The sequence below is a fragment of the Plectropomus leopardus genome, chromosome 1 (assembly GCF_026936395.1).
Source record: "Plectropomus leopardus strain MGB_pleo_1.0 chromosome 1, ASM2693639v1, whole genome shotgun sequence".
In the NCBI taxonomy this organism is placed as follows: domain Eukaryota; kingdom Metazoa; phylum Chordata; class Actinopteri; order Perciformes; family Serranidae; genus Plectropomus; species Plectropomus leopardus.
Window position 1 is genome coordinate 4,761,615 of NC_142176.1, and position 24,455 is coordinate 4,786,069.

Here is a 24,455-nt window from a genome sequence, read left to right on the forward strand (position 1 = left end):
CAAACATTTCCTGCTCCGTCGGCCATCTTTGTTTTGAGGCGTGTTGCAGTTGCACACCTGTCCAGTGTGTGGCGCCACAGAGTCCACTGTTGTGCAAAACCTCACAAATAAACAAGAAAACTGCTTTAAATTAGCCGCCCAGTGTCACCACCAGGTGACCTCTGTGCACTGAAGGGCTCGTGCATGCGGAAAATATTCACGTCAATGACACGATTCATTTTTATAAATTCATAATGTTCATAAACTGGTGGACTATATTAGCTCATAATCCTGTCATGTTCAATGAACGGGAAATTGTAAAATAATTTCAAAATTTTGTTAAAGTTACTGAACACTTAAAATCTAATGGGTTTTGGTTTTTTTTTTTCTTTTACTATGCAACTTCGACCAGACAACGCGCTTTTTGTCTTTGCAAATTGCAAGAAATTAGTAAAAAGTACAAACAATTACCTGAAAATTTGGAGGAAAAAATAAGAAAACAAATGAAAAGGGGAGTTTTTTTTTTAATTAAAAATAAGAAAATTATCTGAAATTTTGGAGAAAAAAGGGAAATTAAAAAATAATTAAAAAAAAACAAAAAACTGGAATATTACTTTGGAAAATGATTTTAAAAATCTAATAATTAAGAAAACTTATTTTAAACATATAATTATGATCACTGGAAATATAGTTCTCTGGAAAAAATTCCGTATAGCATTTTTGTTGAACAATTTTCTAAATCCACTCATTTCTTGAAATTCTGGAGGATTTTTCATATCAAATTGCCAATTATCTTTTCCCCGTGTTTTTGAAAGGAATCAAACCAGTTTGCTCGGGGTTCAAAGATACAAATACACGTGAAATGCGTCTGAATGCAGCACAAGAAAAGTGACATGGATCCTGGCTTAAAAGGGTTAAAATTCCTCCAGTGTGCAATGTTCAGGAGGTTTTTAACCGGGAGCCAAATTATCACGTTACAAATCGATGTTTTTTCGACGCTGCTCATATTGCAGATCAGCTTCTGACTTTATTGAGTTAGTTAGTTGCAGATTTCTAGCAGTGTTTGGGTCAATAAAAGGAAATCAACCTTTCAGCAGTAAATGATGGTTTCCTGCAGCAGCTTAGGGCAAGTTAGATTTAAGACTTTTTAAGACTTTTTTTAAAAAATGCCATCTGGAACGAATTTTGAGACTAATCTAATTACTAAAATTAAAGTGCAACTTTATTTTGCCCAAATGGTTAGTGTGACATAAAACCTGAAATGTCTTTGGTCCTGTGAAAAAGTCCATTATTTGCATCAAATGTTGATAAAAAAAACTTTTGAGTGAAAGACATGGAAGCCAATGAATATATTATATTATCATAAAAATATCTTTTAGGTTTACAAACCGAAGAGGGAAATATCTGGCACTTTCGGAGAGTTTTCTTGGCAATTTTGTGTTTTTTTACTCTGCGTGAGATTCAACTGCTTGGATTCCCATCATGAGTTTAAGAGGAATTTATTCAATTTAACAAAACTAGATGTAACCATTTATTTTGAGATTTTTAATGCAATATCAGAAAAAAAATATTCCTAAAGTTCTACATCCCATTTCTGAGCATTTTTAAGATTTCTGAAAGATTAATTAAAGTCAATGTAATACCACTTAAGGCCTTATTTTTAGTTTAATGAATTAAATGACTTTAAAGACTTTTTAAGGCTCTGACAGAAACTTTTCACACTAGGACTCCCGAAGAAAAGACGAGCAAACGGCTGATGGTTTATTTGTAAAATACATTTAATCCCTTTATATTTGGGCAAACCAAAGTCTTCAGAGTAGAGAGGGGTTGAGATTTAAGTGGCAGCGGCTCCTGAGTGTCGGCTCCCAAATTAAAAAGGCAGCAACGTGGACAGTACTTTCAGAGAAACACCGAGAGTGTCCTCATCATCGGGGAATACTGGGCTGATGGAAGTTATTTTGGGGGAAAATTAGCTGATGTGTTGAAGGTTTTGGACTCCTCTCTGCCGCCGCTGCCACACAATCCTCCACCCTCTCTGTCCGGACTCTTGACGACGTACCAAACACAGATATCACAATACAAGAAGAAAAAAAGGCATACATTGTCTTTCTACAGCCGTCATGATTTTTCGTTAGTACGTCAGAGCTGTAAATATTACAAGACACTTTCTCAGTTTAAGTATGAGATGTTAACAAGACAAAGTTTTTAGCTGGTTGACGAAAGCTGTGATATATGTGAGGTTACAGGATGATATGAGTGAGTGTGTGTTTGGGGTGTGTGAGACACAGAGTGCCGGCGGCAGCAGGATCGAGGAGGAACGGACCTCAGGACAACACACTTTCAAGCCCATGTGGTGGAGTAAAAACCCTGCTGGACATGATGTCAGTAAAAAGGAGCGCTCTGATTGGCTGATCTTGCAGCTGTTGACCACGCTGCCCTACACTAGAACAAACAGGACCGCTGCAGACAGCTAAAAAACAGACCGAAAACAGCAGACACAACATCATCAACACAATCAGCGCAGTGTACAAACAGCCCCGAAATTAATGTGACTTTAAACTGACAAATAAAGTCACGTGGGAGCTGAAAACGGCTTGTTAGGTATTAATCTAAAAATATGAAAAGCAGTCGCCAAATTACAATGTATATTTTACAGGATATTTCCAGCCTTAACTCCAGCGACAAAAGTCAGCACTTTTCTAACAAGGTCAGGACATTTCCAGCCATGTTTTCAGTCACACAAACTGGTATTTTTTAACGACAGACTGAGACATTTCCAGTGTGTTCGTAGCAACTAAAGAGGGTTAAGACATTTCCAGCCATGATTGTAGTGACAAAAGTTGGTATTTTCTCATGAGAGGTCAGGACAGTTCCAGCTATGATCGAAGCTACTAAAGTGGGTATTTTATTTTAACAAGTTAGGACACTTCCAGAAGTTTGTTTTTTTTAAACAAGAGGTTGGGACATTTCCAGCCATGTTTCTAGCAACAAAAGTGTATTTTTAAAATGTTCGGTCGGGACAATTCCAGTTACATTTACAGCAACATAAGCCTGTATTTTACAGGTCAGGACATTTCCAGCCATGTTTTTTTAAGCAAAAGATTTTTGTTTGTTTTTTTAAGGAGGGGCTGGGACATTTCCAGCCCTGACTGCAACAACAAAAGCCAGTATTTTTTAACAAGATGTCGGGACATTTCCAGCTATGATTACAGCTAGAAAAGCAGGTATTTTCTGTAGACAGATGTGTTTTTCAGCGACTAATTTTTTTGGTTTTTATCAGCAAGAGGTAAGGACATTACCAGAAAAGGCTGTAATGATAAGAGCGTTTTTTTTTTTTTACGTCAGATTAGGACATTTCCAGCCATGTTTTTTTTGCAACAAAAGTGGATATTTTAAAACAGAACATTATGTTTCTCTAGTCTTAACCAGATGTTTTTTGTTGTTTTTTTGCCTAAACGTGATCACGTTAACCTCAGCATTGTGATGACATAAAATTGAAATATTAAGTTTCAACATATCCACTTCATACAAAAAGTACAAATGTAACATATTCATGTTTAGCAGAAATGTACGACGCCAACATTTATTCTGGCGACAGAGTTTCCATCTGTCTCACACGCAAATGATTGAGCTGCACTGGCGTTCATGATATTGTGTCCGCCCCCGTTCTGTCGGCGCGCACAAATACAGCAGCTCAAACTGTTTTTTGGGTGCAAACAGGGCCACACCAACAGCGAGGCAACATAAGCAAGAGGGCGACAAGCTTAGTGCAAACCACCGGGCGGCTCAGGACAGGCGAGCTGCGTTCGCCGTTCTTGCCCTGCACTGGGAACAGTTACTGCACGGATGGAGACAATGACGAAGAGTTAGTAGATTGTGAAGCCGGAGGGAGAGTACGATGACACAACCGGGTCAGACGAGACGGGACTAGACTCAACCAGACAAGGCAACCCAGATTCAGAACACCAAACCAAGACTCTTTACGCTTGTTTCACCGTCCGGAGACAGTTGTCTGACGCTCAGAGTTTGTTGGACAAAACACACGAGTGTCAGTCTCTCTGGATATCAGCCGACTTTCTTTGAGTTTAAATGTCATTTTTCTTCTGATTTGGCAGGGATGGTTGTAGTGTTAAACGAGTTGCCTCCACAAATAAGTGCGCAGTTGTATAAAACATTCAAGTTTTTAGATTAATCTTTATGTTTTTTAATCTTTACTCACATACAAATTGCATCAAAGGAGTTTTTTTTAAAAATCAAATATATTCTTAAGGTGGAAAAATGTTTGCACAGTTACAGTTCGGTTCCTTCTACTCCGGTTACTATTTGAGGAAAATCGTACAACGAGATCGCCAGATTTTGCTCGATGGCCTTTTTTAACAACACGATTAAAACCTTTTGACAAAATTTAACATGCCGATTCCTAAACCTGGATGTAGTTTTAACCTTATTCTATCTCTGAATAATCTAAAGAAAACCACTGAGGTAAAACATTTTCCTTAAATGTTTTATGCAACTGAGCACTAGGACGATTTTGGACACACGATGAGCGACAAACAGCTAAAGACAGATCGAAGAATAATTCCAGAGGGCCAAAATGACAGACATTCGGTCACTTTGACTTTGGTTCCAGCTTCCAAGATTAACTGAGTTTCCTTCTTTAGTCAGTTCCTGCATACATCACGCAGCAGTGCTGTGAACCGAGACAATGGTCTGTAGGACAGGGACGTGTGTTGGTGTGTGTTCACCTCTCTGTGGCGCGGTGAGGCCAACACTAGTGCGTCACTAGTGCCGGACGTATACGCCATCATCTGGTTCAGTCTAGAGCGAGACAAACAAGCAGAGAGTGCAGGAAGAATACAGGAGAAGGATCTACTGTAATACAATTTCCATGCTTAGGCAGTCATAAAGCACTGTTAATATATATATTTATATACAGTTTATACATAAAACAGTGAAAAAACATCCATAAAACCAAGAATATAAGAGCATGTTCATAGGCAAGGAAGCAGTAAACAACTAATGCGTCACTAAAGGATTAGAGCACCAAGACTGGTGAATGTCATTCATGTGTGACAGTGTGATATAATATCTACATATCAGGTTAGGATAGCACTGGTCAAATATGCATGACAGCATCTGTGACTAACAAAAAAAATAATAATTATTTGACAGTGTCATTAAAAACGCTCAATGGAGGATGGTTTACGTTGTCTTCTCAAAGAGCTGACTAAATCCAGCAAGCGATATATGCGACGTTTCCTGCTTATAAAAGAAAAGGAAAAGAATGAGATGGAGACGGAGAGGTCGTCCTTCCTTCATCGGCGAGCAGGCTGGCGGGCCCGTCGCTTTAGTACACCGGGCTGTTGCGGATCCCGCAGCACAACACCATGCTGAAGATCATCTCGAAGATCTGGGAGGGTGGACGCACACAAGCAGAAGATTAGATAATCTTTATCCTCCGTGAAAAATCTGATGTCACAGAAGCGGAGACGGCGAGCAAAACTTTTCGGCCTAAATGTGAAAACAAACTGCCGAAGAAAGCTGGAGGGTGGACTGTGTAAGATTTAAGGGGGATTTGGCGTCATCCAGCAGTGAGGACTGCAGATTGCAACCAGCTGAAATTTCTTCCGGTTAGATTTTCGGTATTTTCAGTGTTTGTGTGACTTTTAGTCCGTCCCCTTTAGGTCTTCAATGCCCCGGACATCAGTCACTACCTTTTTTCCTCATTATTTCTGCTTATTCTTATTTTATTCTTTCATTGCCTTTACTAATGTTCTGTCTGGGATTATTACATTTCATTTAATTTTCAGTTGTTTGCTACCAATGAAAGAGGTCTGTGTGGGCTGGGATTCAAAAAGGTTTATGGTTAGGGTTTTAACAACTCTATAAAAAATAAAAATAAAAAAATAAAAATTTGTTTTCTATTTGATATAAGTATTCAGTAAAAACTGAAATAAATTACTTCAGTGTTCACTGCTAAAACTTAAAAAAAAAAACGGAGGTAAAAAAATGTCCAGAAAACTAGATTTTATTCTCCTTTAATAATATATTTAAAATGATGTTACAGAACAAAACAATGTATTATTTTCCTGAAAACTTCCTTGAGGTCATTTTTTTTGTTTTGTTTTTTTATGTTTTATGTTTTTTTTCTTTATTATTTCTAGGTATTTTTCTTTTAACTTTTTACTAATTTCTTGCCGTTTTTTGTGTCATTTCTTGTTATGCTGTATGTTTTTTAAAGAAATCATGCCAGGTTCTGCTCAGGTTTCAAAGGGTTAACCAAAGTAACCTGGGTCTGATGGGTAGTTGATATTAGGAGCACTAGGAGGAGCAACAGGAAACTGATTTTTCATAGATTATCTCCCTCATTTAAAACGGTTTAGGTATCGTGATAGTTGGACAGTTATTATCAGCAATTCAGTTCTGGACATTTTGAATAACGGTCAAAAAAGTGTTTTTGCAGAACATTATGATGTCACAGTGAAGCGTCCTAAGTTCATCATTTTTATTCTATTAGAAATTTATGTGTAATTTGTCATAATTAGTGTATGATTATGATTATGAAGTAACGAAACATGTTTTGTGATGTGACCTTGGACCCCCAAATTCTAATCTGTTCATTGTTTACATCCAGCGTTTGTGCCAAAGTCGATGAAATTCCCTCAACGCCTCCATAAAAATGTTTTGATCAAGAGATGCGTCATCGTCACATACTGAATGCAGCATCTACGCTCCCTCGTGATGGTGTTCATGTTCTGGCCTCTTTTGTATCATTTTGGATTAATTCAAGGAAAAAAAAAATACAGCATGTCACTGAAAGGGTTAATGTCTGTGCAGCTTCGTGTTCTCACCATAATAACTGCGACCACCAGAGCGGCGATACCAATCAGGTAGATCTTCTCTGAGAACAATTCATTGATCCTCGTGTGGCAATCCTGCAGAGGAACAAAGGAAGAATTTACATTTCAGGACAAATTTATGTTTATTTCAATTCAAACATGCAGAAGAGGAGCAGAGCCTCACACATTTACATTAATACGCTAATATCTGTGTGTGTGTGTGTGTGTGTGTGTGTGTGTGTGTGTGTGTGTGTGTGTGTGATATGTATGGGTTGCACAGTTAGAGATTGTGGCACTGATATGCCAGAATTATAAACTGATTTTATTTTATTGTACAGTTGCCTTTACTCTACTATTATTATTATTATTATTATTATATTTTATGTGTATATATTATATGTCTGTTTTTATTTTCTTGTCTTTGTTTTATCCCCACTGATGTGATGTCATCTTCTGTTATTTCTTATATTATTTTATTGTCTTTTATTGCTCTTATTCTTGTATTTTCTAAAACTTTATCAAGTACTTTAACTGCCTGTTTTATTGCTTTTATTCCATTTATTTGCTAAATATTTGTTATTTTGGCCTTTTTGAATGACTTTTCTAGCCCGTTCTCTGTTTGTCGTGATTGTTGATGTTTATTTTATTATTTCCACACTTCCTGCCTTTGCTTCGTCTGTTAAAGCACTCTGCAAACATCTGTTTTTAAAGGTGTTATAATAAAGTTATCATTATTATTATTATTGTTACTATTACTAATATTACACCCCTAGTAAAAAAAGCAGTCTTTTGTTATTTCTTTATATCAGCCCACACTTTCTATCCACTGACTTCTTTGGGAGTGAAGGCCGCTGCTTCTTCTTGGCTGGAAAACATCATTTCCAGAAAACTGAACACAAGACAGTCCTGGCATCGTGGGCGACTGAACCGGACTCATTTCAGTAATGTCAGTGTGCTGCCAGTAAATCAAGTTTAGGTCCCTGTGCAGCACAAGTCACAAATACAGACAACTTTCCGTGCATATTTTTCAACTAAGATTTTGCGCTTAAGCAGCTGACTCGAGGCTCCGGCCCTGATCACAGTCCTCAGTGACTCTCCACATCTCAAACTTTGTTTTCCAATCAAAAGTTGCGTGTTTGATATCTGTGTTTCTCAACCTTTCCTGGCCCCTGACCCCGGGACCTTTACAGGTGTAGCTCATGACTGAATAGTTGTACATGGGGCCAGTCGCAGCAGCCACATACATGTTTCTAGGATTTTAGGACATTTCAAGAATTTTAGAAGGTTTCTCGTATTATGGGATATTTGTAGGATTTTAGTGCATTTGTTAGAGTTAAGGACGTTTCTGAGATTTTTAGGATGTTTCTAAGATTTTAGGATATCTTTAGGATTTAAGGATACTTTTTAAGATTTTAAGATATTTCTACGAATTTTGGACATACCTGGGATTTTGGGAAATTTAAGGAGTTTAGGATGTTTCTATGATTTTAGGACGTTTCTGTGACTTAAGGACGCTTCTAGGATTTTAGGACATCTCTATGATATTAGGATGCTTCTAGGATTTTAGGACATTTCTATGATTTTTAGATGTTTGTAGAATTCTAGGACATCTCTATGATATTAGGATGCTTCTAGGATTTTAGGACATTTCTAGAATCTTATGACGTTTCTAGAATTTTAGAACGTTTCTAGGATTTTAGGATGTTTCTAGCATTTTTGAACACTTCTAAGATTTTACAACATTTCTTGGATTTTAGAATTTCTCGTATTGTAGGATATTTCTAGGATTTTAGGACATTTCTAGAAATTTAGGACATTTCTAGAAATTAAGGACATTTCTAGGATTTTAGGACGCTTCTGAGATTTTAAGACATTTCTAGGATTTAGTGCATTTGTCAGAGTTTAGGACGTTTCTGAGATTTTTAGGATTTTGGGACATTTTTAGGCATTTAGGATGTTTCTATAATTTAAGGACGTTTCTGTGACTTAAGGACGCTTCTAGGATTACAGGACATTTCTAGAATTTTAGGATGTTCCTGATTTTAGGATGTTTCTATGATTTTAGGACATTTCTTGGATTTTTAGGATGTTTCCAGAATTTTAGGACGTTTCTAGAATTTTTAGATGTTTCTAGAATTCTAGGACATTTCTATGATATTAGGATGCTTCTAGGATTTTAGGACATTTCTAAGGTTTTAGGACATTAGGGGCTTAAATTGAGTGTCACTGCCATGTTGGTTTCTTGATCTCACTTGCACAACTTTGTCATATTTTTCAATACTACTATTATTATTATTTTATATTTGTTGTTTTGTTTGGTGCCAAAAAAACCTTAAAACCTTTAAAACTGGGATTCTTGAGTGTTTCTTTTATCCAGCCACAATGTGAACACGAGCCGACAGTGTGGCCAAGCTGCTGATGCATGAGAGTGCTGATGGCACTGCTGACACTCATGATGGCACTTACATCTGTTTGAGACTTGGGGCAGAGATCAGTAAATCCGAAGGCGTCTGATATGCGTGTTGCGAAGGAGGTCCCCTGGCCTTTACCACAGCAGTTCAGCTGAAACACAAACACAGCACAGTGATGTAACCACAGTTACCTGAACAAAATTAAAAGAACTATACGGGCACAAACATGAGAAGCAAGAGGTAGGAGGCGTGTCCTGGTCCAAATTACGCCTGCCCTCATTAGAATTAATGTTTATGACAACTGGTAATTCATTGCATAAAATAGTCCACCTTTTTTTATCTTGTGGTCATCCACAATGATAAGAATCTATATGATTTAACCCTCTCAATGCCAGGTTTTTGTTATGATGCCACTATGTTTTTAAATTAAATAAAAAAAGAATTATTTCCAATATACTACATGCTAAGTAGATTTTTTATTTTTAGGATTATCACAGCCTGGGATATGTCAATGACTAGCAGCGACCTTGATGGTGACAGTGCACCGAGTGGAAATAGCATGTATTTTCTCCATATGCCAAATATGGTTTAAATAAAATGATGTAATCAGGTGAAAAATAGTAAAAATTACAAATTCTCATGTCTGTTGGATCAAAAACGCAGTTTGAATCAGTTTCAATGGCGCATTTTTTGCACTTCAGTCTGAAAGTAACTATTTTTTTTCCACAGTGTATTTAAGACCTAATGTAGGAGCTGAGCTGGAAATTCCAATGTAACAAAAATACACAATTTTTCCAAACTTTGTGCCATATGCATAAACACGGACAAAATTATCAAAAAATGAAGAATGAGAAGCGTGTGAAATGCGGCAAACAGTCCCTAAGATTAAGTACAATTTCTGCCAAAAGATGCCCCTTAATCCTGCACACTGGACCTTAAACTTCTCAGCTTACAGTTTATTATACGCAGGCTTTTAGATTTGACATTTTATCAAGGAATCAAGATATTTCCTGGCACAGCTGTTCATCTTTTGCTCTGATGATTCACCCGGGCCAGTGATGGAAGTGCTCCAACTGTGAGTCAACCAACACTGCGCATGGAGGAAATGAATGGGAACCAGCGGCGCCAGAAATAGCTCTTCCCAACCGGCAACTCTATACCATGACCACCGAGAATTCTTTATTCTGATAATAATGATAATGCTGGTGCATTCATTCCTCGCCTTAACAGTGTAGAGTTATGGAGTTTTTATTGCAACATTTTTTGCAACTTTACATAAACTCTTTGTAATAATAATTTTAAAAAATGAATAGCCAAATGACAACTGAGCAGATTTAATGGTATAAGCAGGACAAGTTCAAATCAGGGCATTCTTCACTGAACCGTCAGTTTAAAACAGGTAAAATCTCTTTTCACTGTAGAACTGCGTGCAGCGTATTGATTTGCACAGCCCCTTTATCCATCTCTGTGTATTACGAGCAGGGTTCGTACACACTTTTAACAATACTTTTCCATGACTTTGAGGCAAATTTTCCAGACCATATATTCTCTGAAATGACCACTGATACTTTTTGTCGCTTCTTTTTTGTTCCTATAATAAAAGCTTTTTAAAATAGGCATCAATTTAAAAAAAATAAAAAAAACTCACAACAGGATTAGAATTGAATATTTCAATAAAACTCAGGGACTGTTTGTTTTTTATGAGAGGGGAGGGGGTGGTGCAGAAAAAAGGGGGGCATGTCAAATAATTTTTCAAACACAGGGGAATGTTCAGCTGATCAATACACTGTGTGCAGCTGTAAAACAGGACGAAACTGCAAGGCTGCGCAGAATCCACGAGGAATGTCTGATTCTGCGTGAGCGGTTAAGATCATACAGTATATAAAATAATGTCTGTACCGGTATATCAGTTTTTTGTAGCCAGAACTGACCATGTTTGGGCGAGAGGCTGGCGTTGTGAAGGAGGGGTGGATCTGACTAAGAAGCCGAGGACGTTATCGACAGACTCAAAGTGGCCCCGCCCTAAATTACACTGAGCTTTAAGCCTTAATAAAATGAAATTGGTGAGTTATATTAAAATTCACTGCCCGTGTACTTGGCATGAGACCAAAGCTATAAACATGTAAAGTCTTTCATTTTAACATGGAGGTCTATGGGGATCACCTCTGTTCTCAAGTGGACATTAGAGGAACTACAGTTTTTGGCATTTCTGCATTGGGCTCATTAATCAGCCTTGCAGGATGCGGCTAAAAAATATACTTTATTAAATATATACATAACAACATTACATTAATACACTACTATTTATATGACACAAATGATATATTTCATAGGTCATGTTCATACCGTCTCATGGAAGACCTTCAGCACAGAGGCGGCAGCGTGTCCCTTCTCCCGGTTCATGACACCTTCTGCCGTGGCCTTATCAAACACAGAGTCGTAGTAGTTGATCATCTCCTTTGACACCTGAACACAAACAAAGAGGTTCGTGGGCTCAGTCTCAAATTTAGAGCAACAACAAAGACCTCGTAGAGGTATTTACTGTACTTTTGGACTCAGCGCTGCGTATTTCAATCTGTAGCGTATGTTTGCAGCCTTACAGTGTCTCTGTGCATGAAGCCCCAGATTCCAGCTGCAACTTCGCAGGCAAACAGGATGACGAGGCAGGCGAAGAACTGCGGGACAGAACAGAAATAGAAAATATCACAGCTCCACTTAAGGATTTGGCAAACAACGGTTTGACTTTTTAATGTCAAGAGCTTTTATAATGATAAAGGTGCCCCTTAGAGTTTCCTTGCATACTAACAAAAGTTACATTTACCTTCAGTGTTACTCAACAAATCACATTGGATCTAATTTACAAAACAAACAAATGAAAGAAAACTTTTCAGAAAACTGGGCATACGCTCACTTTACAACAAAGCTTTGCATTTCTCAATTTGGAGATGTGAGCAGACGTTACGATCAAATCTCACGTCCGGTCGCAGCTCATGTACGCATCTTTGAGACAGCGTGGACATATGGCGCAGCATCTGGCTGAGTCAGAGAGCTGTTATTGGACCATATTCTGAGTCCAGCTGCAGGCTGACTGAAGGCTGAACACCACTGCTGCCCCGCTCGGATTTATCTGAAACTTTTTCTTTTTAAACATCGACGAGCTAAAGCATATTTATTCATTTATCATTAAAACATTATCAAAAATAAATAAATAAACTGCAGCAGTGTAACTATGCAAATACTAGTAGCCTTGTAACATTAGTAAAAAAAAAAAAAAAGGTAAAATTACTTGAAAAAATGCTACAGAAAAGCAAGAAAGTTTTATATACACATATAAATACACACTTATATCCATAATATATAGATTTTAGATAGATAGATCTATGTCTATATCTATCTGTCTAATATCTATATATTATATCTATCTAGCTGTGTATATATATATATATATATATATAAAAAATATGAAAATAATACGAAAGATTCTTAAAATGTCCCTCAGTCCTGTTGTCAATTTACTCAATGATGGAAAATAAGTCTCTTATGGTAAAAGATTTGGAACTACTTCTCTGAAGAAATGAAAAAAAAAAAGAAAAAAAAAAAAACACTGAAAATTGTTCAGAAAACATCAATGACTGCAGAAAGTTTCAAATTCAGTGTGCAAACATGATTGACACAACGTGAGGTCGAATTTATTTTTAAAACATGCAACAATTCCAGCTGAGAAAACAGACTCGGTGTGCAATGGTCTTTATGACTCACCGTTCCTAGTAAACACTGGGACTCCTGGATGGCGCCATAGCAACCAAGGAAACCGACCACCATCATCACTGCGCCGACAGCGATCAGGATGTGGACACCTGGTAAGACGGACGAGACAGTACAGTTCAACTGATTAATATCCACGGCAACGCACGTACTTTAACAGGCAGAAATCAGAGCGGCGCACTCGACATGCTCTCAGAGTCATTCTGCTCCTGAGAGACAAACACGTTAATGTAAACATCTATTAGAGGAATGTGATCCACTAAAAGGCTTCACTCCCACTGTGGCTTTGAAGCTCTCGATGTATCCTCCACCCTATTTTAACCCTTTGAAAGCTGAACAAACTGACTTGATTTCTGTAAAAGGCTGGGAGGAAGACAATAAGTAACTTAATAAGAAACAGCCAAATTCACAGAAAATAAGAAACAACAAGAAAAGTAAAAAACAAAGAAGATACATAATGCACAAAAATAAAAAAAACTATATATGTTACTTAATTTTACATAAAATTATTCAAGTATTAGATAATAACTGAATTTATAAATATATTTTTATGATCCTTTTCCCCAGTTTTTTGATACTAATAATGCCCCAGAGCCATTTTCTATGGTCATTTTCTTGCCATTTTTCTTGCCACTTTTTTTTTTTTTTTGCAATTTGCGAGACTTTTTTTGTGGTTATCATCATTTCCTTATTTCCCCATGTCCTCTGAGGAAACCAAAAGCATGGGAGGAAGGCAAAAAACGACTTCACAAAACATGGTCAAAAATTTTGCAAGAACTACAAGGTCACAAGAAAGTTACCTGAAAATAATGAAAAAAATCATAAAGTTAACAACAAAATGACCTAAAGAAAGAGTAAAAAAAAAGAAAAATATACTATTAATCATTGCATTTTAAATATATGCATGTATTTTTCTGTGACTTAATTTTAAATATTAAATTAGAACAGATTTATCGTTTTTTAGTTATATATTAATTTTATTTTATATTTTCCCCAGTTTCCTGATAATATTTAAAAACCCCACCTGCTAATTTTTTTTTCATCTTTGCAAAATTTTTGCAATTTACAGGACATTTCATGCCCAGGTGTTCATGGCCTTTTTCCCCATGTTTTTCAAAAGAAATCAAAAAACTAACTTAATAATTCAAAACAAATTAAGTATTCACATTTTTTGACACCTTCCACATATGAAAACACAACTAATTTTATATAATGAACAGTAAATATAAACGACCTTTAGCAAATGCAAAATTTTCTCAGTAAAGTGTTATGCCTTTGCAAAGCTGTTTTTTTCCTTCATGAAAAGCTCTTAGTTTTTGGTTTTATTTTGAGAAATGCTTTTTGGACCTGAGCTTTGGTAGTATTGTTTGCATGAGCTGTTTTACTAGCTTTCAAAATATTATTATTATTATATATTATTTATCAGTCTTGGGTGGTAAACAATGTTTAACTCATGTTTAACAGCATCTGAAATATTTCTGGTCATATTTTGCTGATTTTTAAAAAAGAAACAATTAAAGACTTCACAGGCATTTAAATACAAAGAGATAAGTTGGCTTGAAGGGGTTGAAATGTTTGTGAAAGACGTGTAAAAGCAGCATAAGAAAACTGATGTTGATCCAGGCATTTAGGGGTTAACACCTGCACGCATGCAATACCATCTGATGGACAGCAGAAGGCACAATCTTGTTTTAATGCCAGTTGCATAAAAAGAGTCACATTCCAGTTATCTTCACAGGAAGTTGTTTGTCTCTTCACACTTTGACACATTATTTTCATCCAGAACAAAATAAATCTGTTGCTGTTTTTTTCTCCTCTGACACACTCTGTGTTTCCTGTGTTACACTGTTGGATGACTGAAGGTTAATATTTGACGTTATTGAGGGTGGAGCAGGGTGAGAGAGGCTGTCCTTTACGTCTTACTTGTTTTGAAGAACAGATGGGAAAGGAAGTGGCTAATAAGGTTAATAAAATGTTCAGGTCAAAGGTCGGACGTAGGGGTGAGTCAGACAGGCTGAGAACTGGGCTGAAAGATGGCACCGGAGAGGAGGAACATGGTTGTTTTAGAGCTGCCTGATTTGTGATTTCCTTTTTTTGGTAATCTCTTTTTGCTGGTGTACATAAAAAATTTAAAAAAATACACAACCAAATGAACATGGCGACCTTTCAATCAAAAAGGAAAATAAATAGATAAAAAAATAAAGAAATGAAATGAAAAGATAAAGAAATATATTACAATATACAATATACACAATATATAATATATTACAAAATAAAATAAAATAAAATGAAGAATTTAATAGTTGGGAGAAAAGGAAAAAAGAGGGAAATTAGATAAATAATTCAATAAATAAAAATAATTAAATACATTTAGAGATATATAACACAATAAGGGTAGAAACTGACTTCTGATTTTCAATATAAATTCAGAAAATTACAAATAAATAATGCCACTAAAATACAGACTCTTTGTGATTTGCTTCTGTATTAATCATATTGGGCAGCCTGTAAGAAAAAAATCTCTTTACCCCACAAAAAAAAAAAAAAAAACACTTTCTTCTTGTTCCTCTATAAAACACCAAACTGCTGTTTCTGCGAGTTTTAGTCCTATAAATACAAACGGTTGCCCAGGACTTCCTGTGTTGTAGACTGTAAAATGTTTTTTTTTTCCGTACAGTAGTTTAGTTTCCATTCATGGCAGTAAACATGAAAAAATGAAAAAACGTGCAGAGTTTTCTTTGGGTGAGGTCATTTCTTGCAGTGAGTTACAGCTGGTTTTAACTGTGTGCCGATGCTGCTGGAAGTGCAAACACATTTCAGAGGTTCACTGCTAATTGGCGGTGTGTTTGTGTGCAGATGAAAGTCTCAAAAAGGTCAGATATTGTTATTAACTGATTATTAGTGTTGCTTTCACAGACAGAAAAAGCAAACATGATGAAAAAGAAAAGAAAATAACAAGCGCCTTGAAATAAAACGGTGCTTTTTAGCCACTAACTCAAACTTTATTGATGTAACAACATTAAACGATCCCAAAAAGGATTTTTTTTTAATATATGAATGGATTATTATTGATCTGAGTTACTATTAAAACTCAAATAATTATGAAATAGTATCTAGACTATCTACTCTTTTTTCATATTAACAGTTTTATTGGAGGTTATCTTTATTTTATTTACCTTTTATGCTTTTTTAGAAATGATTAGTTAATAAAATACTGATTATTATTGCATTTTTCCCAGTAACCCTTATATTTTATGTCACTTTTATTAGGGATGCTCCAATTGTAAAATTCTGGGACAAAATTGATACTGATTTTTACAAAACAATTTGGTGACTGCTGATACTGATGTTTTTTGTTGTTATTGTTGTTTTTTTATTCCTCCTTTAGTGCCAAACAAAGAAAGAAATGTTATTATAACCTATAAAAAAAACTAACTCTTTTAAAGTCGTTCCGCCACTTATTACATTATCTCTGACTGAGCACAAATTCAATCACACACATTTATCAAACACCCTTTACTACAACCTTTCAAATGAAAAACATTCATTAATATTATTATCTTAGACATTTTTGGCCTATCATAAGGCAGCAAAAAAGCTCCAAAACAATCTCATAATAAATCATTTATTTGATTAAAATAGAGATTTACAGTCTCTACATTAAGTTTAATAGTACAGGACATTATTTCCTTAAATTTGTAATGTACAGGTATGTAGATGCTTAGAAATACACGTTTATGTAGAAATAAATAAATATTTCAGAAGTTATGTCTCTTGTTGTATTGGTTTGGCCTTTTATGGACGTAATGCAGAAAACCAGACATTCAGATGGTTTGAACCTTTGTGTGGGTTTTTTAGATGGTATGATCCAACGTCATTGAGCGTTCCTGTTTCATAATGTGACTTTTATCACCAGTCATTGCCTCATCACATGCCTCCCACCTCTATTAAGCAACAAAGGTCAACAACTAAAACCAAACATCTCCTCTTAACTTAGCAGGGTTGGCTTGTAAACTCTGAAGATTATTCAGCATCAAAGTGAAGATTCAGAGTTCATAGCAGCAACTCGCTGATTAATTCTGCGTTACGTCTTCACTGTTTTGATGGTGTTCCTCACAAACAGACAGAGCGCTCTGTGAGCAGAATAAAGACAGCAGTGAGCCTGGTGTGGTGGGCGAGGACCCGTCATCTGTCGCCCCTTCACACAGTAACAACCCCACAGTCGTGACAAGTGTCATTGTGAAGCAAAAAGTGACATTTGGAGAAATGTAATAAAAATAGACTTTTGAAAGGGTTTTGAAACAAAAATGAATACGTGGTTACACATGTATGTCTGTAATGAAAAGTAACTAGGATACTAGATTAACAGTTAATAACACAATGGCTGAGTTTGCTCTTTTAAAAAATAAACAATAGAAATGAGGAAAAAGTCACAAGAAAATGACCTGAAATGAGTTTTAAAAGAGAATGAGAGAGAGGGGTTGAAAAATGATTAATAACAAGTTAATAATAAGTCATAACACTGATGACCTTTAACTCATTGAGTGCCACTGACGTATACATTCGTCATTCAAAAGCCAACGCTTGAGTGCCATTGACGTATATATACACCAAAGTGTGTTTTCAGCGGCTGGCACAAGGGGGCGATCTCACACTCCCTGTGTGTAATTTTGGGGCTGCTGGGATTCGTAGTTGTAGTGGAGTAGCCGGGGTCAGAGAGCAGAGTGATCTGTACAGAGGCGCTTCAAAACTACAGCAACAAAGCTACATCAATTCAATATTGGCATAAAATGCCCCCCAAAAAACGGAGAGGGTCAAGTGGCCAATTTCGCCAGCGGACGCTGGAAGAAACCCTCATGGATCCGCCCCCCCCCCCATGTCATTGATGCCAAAATTTTAACATTCAGATTCACTGTTTTGCTTGACAGATACACTTTCACAAAAATGCATTTTTCTCAGCTTTCTAGAAAAAAGTGGCCTTTTTGATGAAACTCGCCTCTATTCAATTTCAGATAAATCAAAAATGGAACAAGGTGCAAACAAACGTTTTTTCCATGACGAAAAAGAGAGTTTCTTCTTTCATTTGAGCTATTCAGTGTTTTCAGAGTCTTTGTACAAAATATTCTGTGGGTCTTGAAAGATGACTCAAAATGGCCAGAAAAGCTGGCACAGGCCACTTTCCATTTATATAATTGGGCTGGCACTCAATGAGTTAACAGACTTCTCGCTGGTTTCTCTTCTTGATGACTTTTATGACTTCTGTGAATTTTAATATGCTTTCATTTTGATTGATTTTTATTCTAATAATTTTGTCCTGTAGCACTTAGAGATTTTTTCAAATGTAAAGTGCATTACAAATAAAATCTATTATTATTATTATAATTACTATTAATAATAATAACAATAACAAAGTAATAATATTAATTATTATCATATTATAAACACAAAAAGTGGAAAACATGCAGAACACTATATTCAACTATATTCTGTTTGTTTGCTTGTTTTTTTTAAGGTTTTTTTTGTCTGTTTTTAACCTTTTTTTATTTTCTTTTTTGCAAATTTAACATAATTTTCTTTTCTTTTTAATTTTCTTGTTACTCATATCTTGTAACTTCTAGACCAAATCAAACCAATTTGCTCTGGTTTCAAAGGGTAAAAGAAATCTTGGAGTGTTTCATTTAATTATGAAAAATAAACAAAAAAAATATATGATTCATTTCATTGTGATCTCTTTTAAAATTTAATTAATATTGAGCATTCAGGGGTTCCATAAATAACACAATCCTAGCTCGATTTGTCCGTCTAAATCATTTTTCATATTGATGTCAGTGAGTCGCGGGTCATTGTGCTCGTGGAGCTCGTATCAGACCGAGAGTGAAGCTCTCTGTGTTCAGCCCAGCATCGTTACTCCTGCTTGTCAGCTCAGACGTAATTAGATTCTGGACCACTAACTGCTCCTGTACCTCCCACACCACATCCCCCACCTCCTCTCTGCCCACACACACACACACACACACACACACACAAAGGCTAATTTCTAAATCGATGTCTTGGAGACTGACCAAGTGCTCCCTCCATCTCTTACACTGTAGCTCTCCGCTCTGACACACCGCCTCCCTCCTCCGATACAGTTTTCTCCCTCTCTCCCTCTCTCGCCACCACCCATCTGTCCTTTCTATTTAATGCATTTGCTCGTTCGAAATTATGCTCTCAATAATTCCATTTACTTAAATGTCTTTTCCTGTCTGTCTTGATTTAATCTGCTCATGGATCCTCTTCCATTATGCTCCGTATCTGCTTCCATTCAGCGGGCCGCCTGCACCTCCCTCGTAAAGTCTGAAGAGGAGCTGATGGATTACGTGACTGTCAGCGCTGCGGCGTTACCACAAGGTGTGTCAAAACTGTGCACTATCAAATATTAATAATTACTAATATTAAGTGGATCCCACTTAATAGTCCACTACTAGATTTGAATTTGTGGTACTCCTCGAGGTTTAAGTACGTTTAACTAACTAAAAGTATGTTATACTTTCATGTCTGAAAAATATGTTAAATAAAATATTAATCATAGCAGGGTATTTTTATGTACTTTAAAACAAGTGTGCAGGGGAACTTTAACCCTTAAGGCCCGCTTTAATGCTACACACACTCGTATAGCTCTGCACACAAAATGCACTTTTCAAAATCAAGCTTTAAAAAATGTTATTCGTTAATATTATTTTCTACTTTTATTAAGTAAATTCTATAACCAACATAAGTCCTAATCATAAATAGTTGGAAATTCGAAATAGTGTGTATTTTCCCCATATGCAAAAATAAAAACTAAAAAAGACAAAAACAGGTGAAAAACAGTAAAAATGACAAATTCCAAGGCAAAGACCCACAAGGACACCCAGAAATGCTAAAATGCATGTTTTTATGTTTGATGGCAGTGGGATCATAAATTGCAGTTTGAATGGTTTCAATGGCGTATTTTTTTTTGCACTTAGCAGTATGAATGCAACAATTTTGTGTACACGGTGTATTTTAGACTTATCGTAGGAGCTGAGCTAGAAATCCAAAGACTAAACCAAAATACACAAAATGTTTGCCATATGCATGAACACTGACAAAAACGATCAAAAAGTGAAGAATGAAAAGTGGGTAAAATGTGCCAAACAGTCCCGAAGGGTTAATTAAGCTATGTTTTTAAATTAAGCCTATTGTGTTTGTTCATCCGCTCTCTGCTGTAAACAACATATAGTCCAGGTGGAGTTTCCCCGAGATGATTAAACTTATAACAACGCACCTACAAACATTTTACCCAGATGCATTTAGTTGCTTCGGTGAAGTCATCCGACTATTGTTTATTATAATGAAAGCCTTCCTTTCTCCTACTTCCTGTTCCCTGGTATATTTTTGTAGTTTATTATTAAAACTGCAATCCAGCCATGTAAGGACATCAGAAAATCTGACTTCAGGTTGACGTACTGGAAAAGACCTTGAAGATGGAATTTCGTGGAGGACTTTTTAACCCGCAGACATCGTGCCAACACTGTAGACTAAACTGTAAACCGCCACACAAAACTACTCTGTTTTATTCAGTGTAACTATAAAACGTAGAAGTTGTAATCTGTCATTGAGGTTTTATTTTTTTAAAATATTTTACCACTATATTTGGTACTAAACCTTCTTCTGTGCAGCCCATCAGTTCAACCAGTCAACACTGGCTGACAAACAGAGGATCTAGAGCCTGTTGATCTAGAGCTGTTTCAGTCGTCCAAGTCTAACAGCGGGTTCAATGGGCATCATAAAGTTCTGCTTAAACTGGAATTACCAGTTTTGAGAAAAATCCCATTTATCGCAAACAAATGTTTTTACGCTCGTATGAGGTGGGTGCCAATCTGTAATGGAAACCTTTGATCTTTTGGATATCAAATGTCACCACTTCATCATAATATCCTATTAGACATTTGTCTGAAATTTAATCATAATCAGCGTATGGATTCTGAGTGATGACCAAAAACATTTTGGTTTTGTGATGTCAGAGTGACCTTCAACCACCAAAATCCAAGTGGACATTTGTGCAAATTTTAAAAAAAATTGTGTTAACGAGAATGTAGAGTACAGTATGACTTGGCAGTATAGGTCATAAAGCCCGCCCCTCCATGTTAGCGAATGGATGCAGGCCAAACTAAAAACTCAAAGTACACGCCAAATAAATACTTCCCAAAGATGGTTTCCATGACTGAAGGTAGTTCTCATCACTCTGATGTTTGTTCAACTGATTGTTTTTATGATAATTTTGGTTTTAATGAGTTATTAAATTCTACAAAAAAAGCGCTTTTCTTCCATGACTGACAGCTATGAGAGCAAATCCGTGTGCTCGCATTTAATGGGGCTGCTCGTGATTGGTGGAAAGCATGTTTTGGTGGGAACTTCCCCACCGCAGATATCGCTTAAATATCGCCCTAAATGACGTCACCAGCGCAGGATGGCAGCAGCAGCACTCGGGATATTACAGCTTCACTAAAGCATAGCGGGGTAGGAGGGGACGCGTCATCCATCTTTATATACAGTCTACGACACAAACAAACCACTACACTCAATCATACAAATTTATGTAACAATCTAAACCCTTTTTCAGATGATGAACATCTTCAAAAATAACTGTCTCAAAAGCCTTTCTACAACACATAACATATCATAATTCCCTCTTTATTATCAGGCTTTTCAGCCTGCGCAAAATTAATGTGAAACAACAAAAAATAATCGGTCAATCTGCCGACACAGATGTTCGGCCAATAAATCGGTGCATCGTTTATCTAATAACACAGTTTGTTCTTTCTTTTTCACAGATAATTGTGGCTCTAGAGATGTAGTCCAGTTTGAACACGGTTTCGGTTTTTTGATATTCCAAACAAAGCAGGTCTACATGGGAAGCCTGGGACATTCCTCTGACTGAGTCTGTTTTTGTGAGGAGGTTCTGTAAACCACTCGATGTGTGTAAAATCTCAGGACAGCAGTGGGACTTCCCGACAGACTCGTTTTGGTTTCACATTAACTCTTTTGGGAATCACCTCAGTTTATCCAGCGACAGCAGATGCCTCAGCGAGTCTATGACCACGTGGTTTTGTTTTAAAAAGGAACATGAGTCAAGGAGTTTAAGTAATGACTTCCTGAAGCTGCTGTCATTTGGTGTCGGTGAAATGTGACTCTGAACACGTCTGCCAGAGATCTAAACCAGTTTCTGTGGGTTTTTTTCTGGTATTACACACTCTGTGCTTAAACTATTAGGGTTATATGAGTTACTAAATGTGTAGTTACCGCTGTTTTTTATATTTTACAATCACAAACTACAGTCTTTTAACCCTTCAAAATCTGGATGACATTTTTCTTGTGCTGCATTCAGAAACTTTTCACAAGCATTTCAACTTATGAAACAGAAACTTGGCAAAAATGTCCTGTAAACTGCAAATTATTAAAAGGTGACAAGAAAATTACCTGAAAATTAGGTTTTATACACACACAAACACACATATTTTTTCTTTTTAATTACTATTAATTATTATGATTTATTAAAATCAAGATACAAAAAACATATATTTCTTCTTATTATTTCTATTTATTAATTTTTACTCTATTTTAACTTTTTTTCAGATCATTTTGGGCATTTCTTGACAAATTGCTCAATTTTATATCTATGTTTTTTAAAAATATCCAGCCAATTTGCTTTGGTTTCAAAAGGTTAACTTGTTAAAATGAAGAAATAAAATGACTCTTGTCTTGTATCTGTGATAGGCTCTATGGAGCGTGAACGCAAGAATCTGCCTTTATCCGTGTGTGTAAAGCCTTGTATGCAAGTTTAACTATTCATTTCTACTAGATACACATTATTTATGTGTATTATATTTTGATGGTTGCTCTGTAATGCCTTGTATATAAATGGAGATGTGAGATATATTACGTCCAAAAACGCTGATCTCTGAGTCATTACTCAGGCCTTATAAGCTTAAAGTTTAGCTCTGCTTCAACGTGTGCACATCAGGCTACAACACGGCTGAAAACCACTGTGCCACTGTGTCATAGACCTGTGATGACAACGGAAACATTTTGTGCAAAGATCAAGATTAGTTTCCTTTTAGTCTTAACCAACATTTCCATGAAAGTTGATAACTTTGCCACAAAAACTGCAAGGATTACATAACCTGGAAGGAACTGATGCTTCAGCTCCTTCATGACTGAGAAAAAGGACTTAACTGGAAAACAATACGATTTAACAGGAACCGAGTAATCAAGTGTGAGGAACTTTTCTGTCTTTAAAGTTTACTTCACTTTTTGCTGATTATTCGTTTGTAGTTGAGGGTTTTTTAGTTGTTTTTAAATTGGGATTTAACAGAGTGTCTGGTAACTGAGAAACTCGCGGCGTGTTTGATTCTGTGGTACAAGAGGCGGCCCGCCATTGGGTGATTGTGTCTGAGAGCGGGTCGGGGTGAGAGAAAGGAGAGAAACAGATGCAGGACTCCATACTGAAACGTTCCTGGCAGCGGGGGATGAAGAAAGGAGAGGAGGGGGGAGGGAAAAAGAGTGCAGACAGAGATAGAGCGGAGGGAGAGGAGGACTAAAGGAAAAATGAGGAGAAGTGAGACAGCGCGACTCAAACGCTAACCACAACCAGATGGGCTAGTAAAGGGGGGAGCGACAGTGGAAAGAAACCGCGCGGAGTGAAGGAGAGGAAAACTTTCATGGTAGGAGAGGAGGGAGGGAGAGGGTGGGGTCGGTGAGGAGGAGGAGAAGGGAGGGCCAGTGAGGAATTTTTTCCTTCACGAGGAGGCTATTTCTCCCCTCCTCGGGAATGAGAGGGAGGCTTTATGTAATGGGTCGGATGCAATCATTGAGGCTGTTCGAGAGAAAGTCCCTAAAGTAGTTCCTCTCTGACTGGCGAGCCCTTTTTCATTGAGCAGCCACAGCTATGCGGCCTCAGAAGAGAGAAAACAATGATACAAACACACCCTCACTTGTTTTTCCGCAGCTGTATTTTCAGTGTGGACGGGAGACTCTCTTGCTTTCATTTTTTAATTCCCGCGTTTTCCTCAGATCTTCCCTTTCATCTTTCTCCTTCCTCACCAGGCAGATGACTCAGGTTGTTCAGGAGGAACCGGCTGAGGTAATGCGGCTGCCGAGAGTTGGAAAAGTGACAGCGGCGAACTTTGATGTGGGAGAGCGAGACTTTAACAGAGTCATATGATGTGCTGCGTGTCCTCAGTTAGTCCTGGTCACAAGTCGCTGGTGATTTGGGCGAGGCGGAGCCGCCCCCTGCTTCGTCGAAACGTATTTCACACCAGTTTAATATTCTCACGTCCAGGTTACTGAGGGTCAGCTGTGTACGTCCTGTACTGCGCCGTATGTGTGAGGGCGTCAAACGATGCTATGACTGACCGGACACTGTTCAGTAACGCTGAAACAGCGAGTTGATCAATAG

At 36.9% G+C, this 24,455-nt stretch overlaps 1 protein-coding gene across 1 annotated transcript in view; it reads right to left on the bottom strand.

The window, feature by feature from the left end:
• Positions 1-1,739: 1,739 nt before the first annotated feature.
• The window catches only part of LOC121963187 (CD81 antigen-like), a 39,958-nt gene continuing 17,242 nt past the window's right edge, over positions 1,740-24,455 (bottom strand). The window contains exons 3-8 of the mRNA XM_088086639.1: positions 12,989-13,086; positions 11,830-11,904; positions 11,576-11,695; positions 9,285-9,380; positions 6,831-6,914; positions 1,740-5,389 (exon numbers count right to left, since the gene is read on the bottom strand). Of these exons, the coding sequence (XP_087942765.1) occupies positions 5,327-5,389; positions 6,831-6,914; positions 9,285-9,380; positions 11,576-11,695; positions 11,830-11,904; positions 12,989-13,086 (536 nt within the window). The 3' untranslated portion in view covers positions 1,740-5,326. The remainder of the gene's footprint in view (positions 5,390-6,830; positions 6,915-9,284; positions 9,381-11,575; positions 11,696-11,829; positions 11,905-12,988; positions 13,087-24,455) is intronic.